Source organism: Monopterus albus, unplaced genomic scaffold, assembly GCF_001952655.1.
Source record: "Monopterus albus unplaced genomic scaffold, M_albus_1.0 scaffold81.1, whole genome shotgun sequence".
In the NCBI taxonomy this organism is placed as follows: domain Eukaryota; kingdom Metazoa; phylum Chordata; class Actinopteri; order Synbranchiformes; family Synbranchidae; genus Monopterus; species Monopterus albus.
The window spans coordinates 116,587-128,340 of NW_018127961.1; the positions used below are offsets into that span (position 1 = coordinate 116,587).

Consider the following 11,754-nt stretch of genomic DNA (forward strand, 5'->3'; position numbering starts at 1 on the left):
ACTCAAATGAAGGTGTAGAACCATCTCAGGGATGATCAGATGAAATGGACAGAGCCTAAGTTAAATATATGAGTGTCACAGCAAAGGGTCTGAATACTTATGACCATGTGATATTTCAGTTTTTCTTTTTTAATAAATCTGCAAAAATGTCAAAAATTCTGTGTTTTTCTGTCAATATGGGGTGCTGTGTGTACATTAATGAGGAAAAAAATGAACTTAAATGATTTTAGCATATGGCTGCAATATAACAAAGAGTGAAACATTTAAGGGGGTCTGAATACTTTCCGTACCCACTGTATATACATCACATAAAGCACTCTGACTTGCCTCTGTGCATCAAAATGTGCCATACAAATATGCTCGCCTTGGTGTGTCTAGTGTTTCCAAACTCCCAGACCACAGGCATGGAGCCAACTGTGCTGCTGGGACCTTTCAATGATTTGGAAATTCTTCAAAAATTAACTTTGAACCAAGTCCAAAAAAACAACAAGTACTTTCTGAAGCCACCGTAGTTTCTGAAAACATTCAAACAGTACCAGTGAAATACTATCTCCTCAGTAATCTGAAGCTGCAAAGTAATAAGAAGTGGTAAACTGAGAATGGCTCCTGTTGTGAAAAACATGTTTTAGTGTTTTTCAGTACAATTGTGATCAGGCAATGCTAGCTTTGGTATGCAGTAAGAAAATGTCGAACATTAGGATGGAATATGGTAGTTTCTTTGGTGGCACAAGGTACATACTAGCTGGATTATTCCTCCTATACAGGCTGAAAAGTCTTTTTAACTCAAATGAACTCTCAGTGTAATTCCACTCCTTGTGGTTGGATCAGCCCCCTTTGTGGTTAGACCGTGCATTAAAAGAGTAGAGGGAAAAGGTCCAAAACCTCATTCTGAATCTAAAACTGTGTACCCCCAAACCTATTAAAACAGCTTTGCCTTGGAGTTGAGTAACCTTCTCACATCACCAAAAGTTATTCATCACAGAAATGTGAAAATGTCAGCAGAAAGAACAGGTTCAGTGCTAACAGACCCTGGTAGTTTCTTTGGTGGCACAAGGTAGCACACAAACATACTAGCTGGATTATTCCTCCTATACAGGCTGAAAAGTCTTTTTAACTCAATAGGAACACAATAGGAACACATACTGTCCTCTTTTATGAACTGGCTGGCACCAAATACAATTGAGCTTGGTATGCTTGTACAGAAAACTGGCAAGACAGAAAGTGAACAGCGCTGTTCACTACATTCTTAATACACTGTCAACTGCAGCTGATCAACAACAAGGAGAAGGATTTATGATTAGATGCGTCATATTCAGTCACAAGCTCCACAAATCTGACTTACACACCAGACATACAATGGGACAGTGACAACCAGCTAAATTTCTGGTTGAAAAAGCTTTATCCATAACACAGAAGTTATCAGGCCTGAAGGGGGCTACTGGACTGACTCTAACAAGATGTCATCAGGATTTAACAGCCTGCCTGTCATAAAGAGTGCAGGTGTGTGTCTGTATGCGTTTTTGTGTCCCACCTGAGTTCATGAACTTCCAGAGTTGATCAACCAGTGCTTCATTACACAGAGCAGAGTCAGTTGTCTTGGTGAATGGTGGATTCTTGCACAGCATACCCAGGATCCTATGTCTGATTGGACAACAAACAAGAAATAGAGACAAGCAAAAGAAGATGAAAATTCACACACTGGCCATTAGTTTGACAGTGGTATAGCCAATTAACAATGACTATGACCTTTGATTAAGTGCAGGTGAGGTTGGTCATTTAAATTTAACCATGCATGACTACCTACCCAGATGGCAAAATACACTAGTGTGATAATAGGGAGATAACAAATCCACACAACTGTGAGGTAAGGTACATCTTAAAAACCACCACATTTACACTTCCGGACTTCCAGTACCAGCACAGTTTCCGATCCATTAAACACAAACACAAAAAAGGTGTTTCCCTACTTTTTCCCTCTAGGCCACATCTAGGTCATAAGCCTGTGCACTTATACTCGTCAATCAGGAACAGATTAACAAAGGGAGTTTCAAATTAGTGAAAACCTACAATGAACTTTATCTTCGATATCAGTGGTGAGATCATCAGACTAACAACACACACTGTATGCTACAGATCCTGTTCATCTTCATGCATTATGGACTTGAACAGTCATCAGACAACTAGTAATCTTTTTCCATCCACACTATTGTTTGATGTAACAGTAAAATAGTATAGAACTAAGAAAACAATTGGGAAGGCAGTGTGAGCGAGGAAAACTCCTTAAAGGGCCCATAACTGATAATACTTACATAGTATTAACGCACAACCACATATCTCCATCACTAAGTAGACAAGCACCACTCGACACTCATACTACGCCCCAGTGGAAGTGACGTCAATAGGCTACATCATGCTTCAACTTACAGGGCTCTGACCTAGGAAAGTAACCACTACAGTATAAACTTTGGGCCTTTTTTACAGGCAGGATGTAATGTGCACAGTGGGAAGGTTGTTAGATGAGCTCATATATGCGTTAGATGTGCTAAGTGTTAGCTAACCTGACATAATGAACTGGGTCATCCTGGGCCATGGTGAGCAGCCACTGCAGCTCTGCAGCACTTCTTTCAACTGGAGGACAAAAAGCACAAGGAAACAAGGATACAAGAACATGTCATTAGAAAAACCAGTCCCAAAATACTGAAGACAGGTCAAAAAACTGACCCAGTTAAGGTGAATGCATTCACCTTAATTGGTTGGAAGATGTGAATTAGCTTTTAGTAACCGGATGTTTTAAACAGACACCAATGTTTGTTGGATGTTCTAAAATGATGCACCAGTATTAAGCTGCAAGTAAAGACAGCAATGGCTGAGCCTTAGTTTATAGGAGCTTCAAGTTATTTAGGTAACCACTAACAAGAACCAAAAGGGAAAAAAAGAGGTAAATAGCTTCTCAGTGAGAAATACTTAGGAAGAAGAATTAAATAAAAGACCTAAGAAACATTAGCCACGGTGAAGCTGGCAGCCTGAGTCAGAGGGACAGCTGCCAGGGAGAGGAAATGTCATGAAAACAACACAAACTACAATGTCTCTGCAGGTTGTAGGCCTCAACATGTCAAGTTCAGGGGAATGGGACAGACATGAGGTCACTCACCTTAACCTTTGACCACCAAAATCTAATCTGTTCCTCCTTGAGTCCAAGTGGACACTTGTGTCAAATTTGAAGAAATTCCCTCAAGCTGTTTCTGACATACTGCATTCACAGTTATGGGCCAGATATAAAGACGGACGACCCGGAAACATAATGTCTCCAGCCGCTGCTATCGCCGGCACAGAGGCATAAAAATACAAGCTGTGGACAAGTCACAATAAGAGTGGAGGAGCGAGAAAGAGAGAGTGTGTCTGTGACAAGGGGGGAGACAGAGAGCGCTGTGAGATGAGCTCTGCCTCACAGACTGTTTCAATAATGAAGCACATCAGAATGTATCGCTCTGTTCTCGAGCTTCTACAGGTAATCAATGTAATTTAATGTTTCCACTTTTAAAACTCCAGGCTGACCAGAGACTTGTGAGCTGGCTCAGTGGGTTTCATAAGAATGCTAAGAATAAAAACAGCAAGCAGACAAATCTCACACCTCTTGTGTAGTCCACAAGGGCCTCCAGAGCAGCAATGCGAACATCTACAAGGTGTCCATACTCAGCGTAGGACTTGAAGAGCGATGGGTCACTGGGAATATGACCATTCTTCTGAAGCTGACTAATCGCTCTCAGACAACTGGAGAGAAGGGGAAGACAGGAAAAATCCAAGGAATTCACAAACGGTGACCAACAGAAAAACTTTCAGCCTTTTCCTCTGAGTCCAGATAATACTAAACATTCTCTTTTTGCTTAAGACATCCTAAATAAATAGTACAATGCTTTTCCCTACTAACTTCAGCTGTCAACATTTACTAAGCTGAAAGTGATGCAGCCTACAGGTGTCACTCTGAAATATGAGAAAAACAAGTTACACAAGAACGATAAACAAAAGGTAAACATGACAAAGATGGACTTGATTTCCTATGAATTCCTATTGATTCTTATAAAATGAGGACATAAAAATCTCATTAACTACAGAAAATTCATAAGGTTTGCATTATACTGTCATTGAAATGTGTCTTCCACACCACACAATCTCAACATAAGTTAAAAACAAGCCATTCTGTAGTTATTCAGTGGCCAGTGTATTTTGCACAGTACTTTGTGTGACATATGAAAGACTAAATGTTGTTTTTATTTTCAGACAGTTTAAGCATTGAGAAATCTTTCAAACATCTGTGTCTTGCAAAACAGGTCATGAGAAAACCATTATCTTGTAAAAATGTGTTTTTATCACTTTGTTGTTCAATTCTTGTGGCAGAAGCTATACATATAAATTTCCTTGTAGAGTCGGGGACTCCTAGCCCTGTGATAGACTGGCGACCTGTCCAGGGTGTACCCTGGCCATCGCCCAACATCAGCTGGGATTGGCTCCATAAGATCAGAAATAAGGGGGTTAGGTGGAAACTAGAGAGAACTGCTCTCTTTTACAGCAATAGGAAGCCATACACCAACATTATTTTATTACGTCAAACTGAGATGAAGACCTGCCAGGAGAAAAATATTTTAGGAGAACATATACATATATAAAAATATACAGGGACACATTTAGCTCTTTACCTGACGGTGATGGTGTTTCTGAAGCTAGGCAGCAGTTTCTCCATATTGAGGAATCGGGTGATCTCCTCCAGAATGAGACGAACATCAGCATTTAAATTGTCCACTGTTCGCACCTCGTTGTTGATGCTGATAGCTGGGGTCAGAGAGTTGGTCAGCGCTTCAATCAGTTCTGCACGGTAATAGTTATCTGAAAACTAAAGACAGGCAAGAGGAAGAGGAAAGGAGGAGCAATTAAATTCCTTCTACAGAAGCTGATCAGTGGAGCCAAGGGTTTACTAACGGTAGTGCTTTGTGTCATATGGGCAGTAACCATAGTGTTGTACTGGACTGATCAGTCAGTTAGTCAGCTAACATTAGCTTCAGACTGAAGGGCTCCCATCATGTCCTGTTTCCCGCAACCAGTAGTTCATGTGGTTACTGGAAGCAGGACATGAGGGGAGGGCAAAGAGCGGGTATGAAAGGCTGGTGAGTCTCACTGGACCCTGTAGCAGCTGAAAAGAAATTAGGCAGAGCATCCATGTCAAACTAGTTCCTGATGTCAATGGACATTTCATGAAAAATGCTGCACATGTTACTATGTGTCTCTTTACTTTGTTTTTCCTGTTGTCATTGTACTTGATGAGGTCAAGTATGAAGTTGAGCACATCTCTTGGACAGAGGTTCTGGACATCTCTTAATAATGCCATGGCAACCGGCATCGTCTGACATGGAAAACAAAGACAAAACAGCAATCAGATGATATGATACAGACATGGAAATAGCACATCATCGGAGCCCAGCCAGTCCTGGAATTTTGAGACTGATACGAATACTTGAGAATTTTAAACATGCAGTGATGTATCACTTGCTAGTTACATTTTAACATAAACATGTTTACTAAAGATGTTCTGAGTGGGACATTTTACAGCTGAAAAATAAACCCAGGGCTCCCTGGTGGACAAAGTATGGAACAGTGCTTACAACACTGCTTACAAACTTAATTGTAAACATATTTGTGGTATTTCACTACTAAAATGTGTCAGCATGCTCTTTGGAGAGCGGCAGCTTCCTCTGTAGTGTCCTGCCATGGATGCCGCGCTGCTTGAGTATTAGACTCATGAACAGAGATGTTAACCAGCTCCAGTGATTCCTCTGAGCCTGCAGCTGTCACTCTGAGCTTCTTTTGTATCTCACTGAACCTTCTGTGTTGTGCCTGTGGAGTCATCTTAGCTGGGTGCCCACTTCTATGGACAGTGGCCACAAAACTAAAACATCTTCATATACATGGACTGATGAATATCTACACCCTGTAACCCTTTACAGCTTGATGCAAATCAGCAGTTCTTGAGAGCAAGTCTGAGATCTCTTGTTTGTGAAGCATCATTCACATCAGCAGATGCCTCTTGTGAATGACAAACTCAAAATGTTTAAGTGTTCTTTGTATTTATTATTTATACAATTGTGTTATGTAAATAATATGTCTGTCGGAAAAAATTTCGTTGTGCTATGCATAAAGACAAAGATTCTTGACTTGACTAAGTCAAAGTAGCTCTAACCTACACCTAGAATGTCTGTACAAATCCCGTCAATGAACCTGACTTTGCTAATTCCCAACTCAAATAGCATTGGTTGATGTCACTAGCCCAGAGGTTCGTATATTTTCCAAACTATAATGAATGTTTGAATGACGCATTCAGTATGGACAAGAATACAACAACTGTTCATAACTGCAACTTGATCTGACCATATTTCAAGAGCAGCCTCTACATAAATAGAGTTCACTTACTTTTTCTTGCCACTCTACATCTGTGATGAGCTACAATCATATGAAAACATCAGCCCTACTTGAAAGGCCAATGGTAAAAACACAACTGTGTTTTAACGCCTGGGGCTGCATTAGTCGGGGGGTGCTGTAGGTGTGATATGGCCACAATATGGCCATGTTGTGATGAGTCAATGTGAGCAGCTTCATTCACGTTTTCAGCCCGGGAGTTTCTATTGTGTTTTGGTTAGTCATGCTGCTAACACAGGCTACTCTACCTTAGCACCAATTCTACCACCAGTGTGTCGGCACTGATAGGTAAAAATACAGTTTAACATCCAGTTCTAATGACAATGAATGTCGTGTCATTATGGTGTATTAACTGTGGCCCAGATTTGACAGTGAATAGCAGTGAATGCTCATAGTAGCAAGGTAAACAAAAGTCTTCTTCCCATGGGCGTCCACGGCCAATACAGCCTTTGATGTCACCATCCGGTGCAGTGAAAGCTGAACCAGATACAACTTTTTTGCCGCACAGGGTTGTGTCGTTTTGCCAGAGCCCCTGCAGTGCTGGCTGCGGTAAATGCAATCTCCCCTAGAACTGAAAGGGCTGCGTTTTTTCACACCGTTCAAACTGAGTCTGAATGCAGCCTAAGGCTTTGAAAGAGATTTCAAGCTTGTTTCCACAGTGGCTTGGTGATGATAAGTGCTACTGAAGCTGTTAGTGAAAACCAGTGTCTGTCTGACAGTGCATTTAGTTTGTATGATGTACCTTTTGCAGGAAGTAGCTTTGGAAGTTGATGAAGTTGTTGGTCTTGACAATGTTGGGGCAGCTCTTACAGCAGAACATTCTGGTGAACAGGGACTTCATAGCTGGCGGGCCCTGCCACGTGCTCACCATAGCATTGGCTATCTGCAAGTTTTCCAAGCACACACAAAACAGATGCACAGTTTTGCAGTCAAACAATAAATTACATCAGTCTGGATCTGATCAAGCTGCCACATGTGGGGGGGGGGGCAGCATCTGTCCTCTATCTGCTGCTGTTACAGTCAGATATTAAAATCGGAAACTAAAATATTCAAGACTTCTAGAAAACGTGAAATGTAAAATGTGCAGAGAAGTACACACTACACCCTCACAAGTTATAACAGTCATTTGACAAATGTTGTGTGGCAAACAAATGACAAGTCGTGATTGTGATAACAATGCATAACAATGTCCTTTTGTCTGTTATAATGTTTGTGGTGAGAAATGAAATACAAACTAGAAGGCAAATGTACACATGAAAAGCACACAAGGTTTCCACAGGTATGAAGACTAGTGGCTCCAGTGACAGTTTTAACAGGATATTGGGGAATTTATGTGAGTGTAGAATTAAAGGGCTAGAGGGTCACTGACACAGGATGTTGTCATTTGGTTAGATAAATAAAGGTGGCTATACACTCTGGAATGTTTTTCTGTGTGTGTATGCACATATTCACCAACACATCTATATTTTTGTGTCAGTGTTTTTAACACATGTGCGCATTTTGCAGTTTTTATGCATTTCCCTCCCATTTTTCAGCCCCATGCTGTTCCTTCTACCTTCCCCCATTTTCTACCTATAACAAACAAGCACATGCCATTCCAACCAATCATAAAGCAGCCAAGTCAATCGGAGGGCTAAAGTCAAGTCATATTTCACTTTGCGGGCAATTTGGATATGTAAGGCTATAATAGCATGTTTCTATGCATGTTCTTGACACATGTGTGTCTGTTTCTCTGTATGAGCTTATTTATCAGTCTCTGTGTATATGCATGTGTAGTAGCTGTAGTGGTAGTAGTTTATACCAAAGGCCTTTACAATTAAACTTAATGAAGAAGTGAAGTGCTGCCATTTCAACCTCAACTCCTTTTATCATGTTGTGAAAATATTGGTAGAGGTGGACCCTGAGTGGTAGAAATCCAGTGGGGTTAAAGTTGGAATAGACCAATCCATAGCACAGAGAATTTCCTGTAGCCACAGAACTGGATAATTCAGTCAACTGATTCCACCTTTGCCAAGCAACAGTCTCTCGATTTTCGACCTATTTCTATTCTAACTTTCTGTATGCTACTTTCAATAGGTTTTATTGCCTAATTTACTGAAGTAAATTAATTCCAGAGCCATTTAAAACAATAATGGTGAAAACCACACTCAATATGAACAGATTGTTTTTACACTAAAGACCACATTAACCACATTCTTGTGACCTCTGACATATTTGATAAGCAAATCATTATTATTATTTTATGAAAATAAAACCAACAAGGCACAAGCTCAAGACCTTACACTGCTGATCCTTGAGGTCACATGGCAACAAGGTGTCATGTGATGTGTTTAAACACCAAAACAGAAGAGTTTCTTTATGGCTGGGTGTCATCACACTCATTATCAGTGTAACCAGAGGTCAAGATGAGCTGAGAGAACATATGTTGCATATTGTTGTGGATACCTGTGACCCCTTAACAGGATAAAACACTGTCAGGCATATTAGGGAAAACTCATGTGTACCTTTTGACAATCGGCTGAAGTACAATAAACACATGCACACACCTTAGCCAAACAGAAGCAGGCACAATAAACACATACACACACCTTAGCCAAACAGAAGCAGGCCTGCATGCGGACTTTGTAGAAACACTGTTCTTGTTCTAGGATGTCAGTCAGTGCCAGTCTGGAGGGGGGAGTTGGGAACTTTTCCAGTGCAGAGATAGCCTCCTCCTAGCAGAGGAAAAGGATAGCAGGACAGACAGTATGAAATGTTTATTAATATGACTTCAACCAAAATGAGATGCTGTTACATCTTCAATTACTTTTGGCTAATACAAAAGAGTAAAAAGAAATATGAAACACTAGAACCCAACAACGTCCGGTCTTTTGCCAATGAGAATGGGATTCAAAATGGAACCAGCTACTGGAACCCAGCCCTTATGAAAGCACACAACAGGAATGCAGTGATATCAGCTGAGGAGGAAAACAGCACTCTTGTCATTTAGCCCACCTGTGCTACTACGTCCCTCTCATAGCGCAGCTGATACTGCCACATGAAGTCAGCCTGCTCAAACTCCACCTTCCTCAGAATGGACATGTCTGGGTCAATCCGGATCCAGAGGAGAGGAGAGTCAGCACTGCAGGAAAAAGAAGACACAGCAACACAGTGAAGGAAGGAAATGTGAACCATCTTAATTCAGCTCACACAGGTTCATGCAGACACCTGTGGAAACTGCTTCCCATCAACCTCTCTGTGCTTTCACACCTAATCTCAACAAGGAGATGAATCAGGTGGCTATAATGGCCAACAGAATATTCTATCTGTTCATTTTAGCTCGAACAGTATTAGACAGTAGTAATGTCTTACTCCATGGCTGACAAATCCATGTCAACCTCCTCTCCATTCATCAGAGGGATCTTCTTTTTCTTGTTTCTATGGAAAGAAACCAACAGTGGCTAGTTATCCAAAAACTAAAGAGTAACATGGGCTACATTCACTTTTCAGAACCATTTTGTGGTTGACATTTCTGTTACAATAGAATATACACAAGGGAACCATAAGAGAAACATCAGAGTCACAATAGAGATGTATCAGGATGAGCCACGGAGCCACCAAGAAAACATCAGTCAGCTTGTGTGTTGGCAGAACTTGTTTTCCTGCTCCACATGATAAAACATTACAGTTTAAGTGACAAAGCAATATATTTTGGTTATTTAAAATGTGACAAGCTTGGCTGCAAACCTGTTGAAACAGAAGAAACAATATACTCCTCTGCATTTATGTCAGTTGTTGGGCTCACTGCAATTACTGAGAGTCATCTTAAGAATCAGACTGTGTGAGTGTGTGTGTGTGTGTGTGTGTGTGTGTGTGTGTGTGTGCGTGCGTATGTGAGAGAGAGAGAAAATATTATTATAATAATATTAGAAAATTCAAATTAAAGTGCTGTTCACAAACATTCATGAACTATCCTCCCATGACTCAAATCATATATATGTAATGGCAGTGGAGCATGATGCTAACGCATTAGCGCCTAAAGAAAAGATACCTTGACGTTACAGAAGAATGGGAGTCTTAAGTCATTAACTTTAGTTAGTAAGAAATTATGATACTAAAATTTGATCTTCCTGATTTTAAGTCACGTGCTTAACATTACTTTTTTACATAGGATATATTAGTCTATAGAATATAATGGTGGGATGTGTAACATAGGCTGCTAATAATGGCTGTTATTTGCATTTGTGTTCAATTCATGTAGCTAAACATGAAACACCTGTAAACAGCTGAGTGTTACACCAATCAGCCACAACATTAAAACTACCTAGTGGTAGATGGGGGTCAGCATGGGCACACTGAACAACCTGTGGATATGCAACCTGCTGTGATGCACTGCGTGTTCTGACACACTGATCATGGCCAGCATTAGATTATTGACATGCTGGCCCTGTCCACCATAACATTAAAACCACCAGGGGGATTTAACGTTGTGTCTGATCGGTGCACAATAATGCAATAAGCACAGAGCTATAGAGTTGTAAAGGTGTGTTCAGGAATATTGATGACACATATGCAAGTTAAGGAGGATGATGGCAAAGCACACTGCCTCAGAGTAAATGTGTTAAGGCCTGTTTTGGTATATTCAAATGTACTTTTAACTGTCACCAGTGACAGTCATGTTTGTACTAGCTCTTCACATTAGCATGGTATGTTTTATGAACAGGTCATTTATTTAAAATAATAAACATTTCAGTGTTTTGTTAACACTTTAAGGACCTGTGCTGCACTTTATAAAAGCTCAGTTCTTGAACAAATAATTTATTCTTGTTTAATAGTGTACTGCATAGGATGAGGATGGTTTAATTGGAAGTCATTTTTAATTACATGGAAAATAGACTTCTGTATGTTTATTATATATCCACCTAATCAATTAAACATAGAAATCATCAACAGATTAATCATTAAATAATCACACTAATACTATATGAGCAGTAATTTAGAAAAACCTGCACTAAATACAGTACATGGTATATAACGTAACTATCTCTATGTGAACATAGTCATAATATAACAGCATATTATAATGTTTAACAACACAGTATGTATAAAATATATATATAAAATGCATAGTGAAATATAATAAATACAATATTATGTATACAAAATACAATCTTCACTAATCCTGAGAAACTGAAACCGTGCATCTTGTTGTAGTACCTACCGCCTGCTCTTGGAGTGGCAGGGGATGTCATGCTTGAGGCTGTTCTCCTCTATCTGCAGGTTGTGGTTAAAGGATCCATCTAGCTCTTG

At 40.1% G+C, this 11,754-nt stretch overlaps 1 protein-coding gene across 1 annotated transcript in view; it reads right to left on the reverse strand.

The window, feature by feature from the left end:
- taf2 (TAF2 RNA polymerase II, TATA box binding protein (TBP)-associated factor) overlaps positions 1-11,754 on the reverse strand; it is a 35,589-nt gene that overhangs the window by 8,707 nt on the left and 15,128 nt on the right. Inside the window, 10 exon segments of the mRNA XM_020606742.1 lie at positions 1,532-1,641; positions 2,559-2,628; positions 3,632-3,771; positions 4,695-4,888; positions 5,285-5,395; positions 7,208-7,348; positions 9,054-9,179; positions 9,460-9,586; positions 9,817-9,882; positions 11,666-11,748. Of these exon segments, the coding sequence (XP_020462398.1) occupies positions 1,532-1,641; positions 2,559-2,628; positions 3,632-3,771; positions 4,695-4,888; positions 5,285-5,395; positions 7,208-7,348; positions 9,054-9,179; positions 9,460-9,586; positions 9,817-9,882; positions 11,666-11,748 (1,168 nt within the window).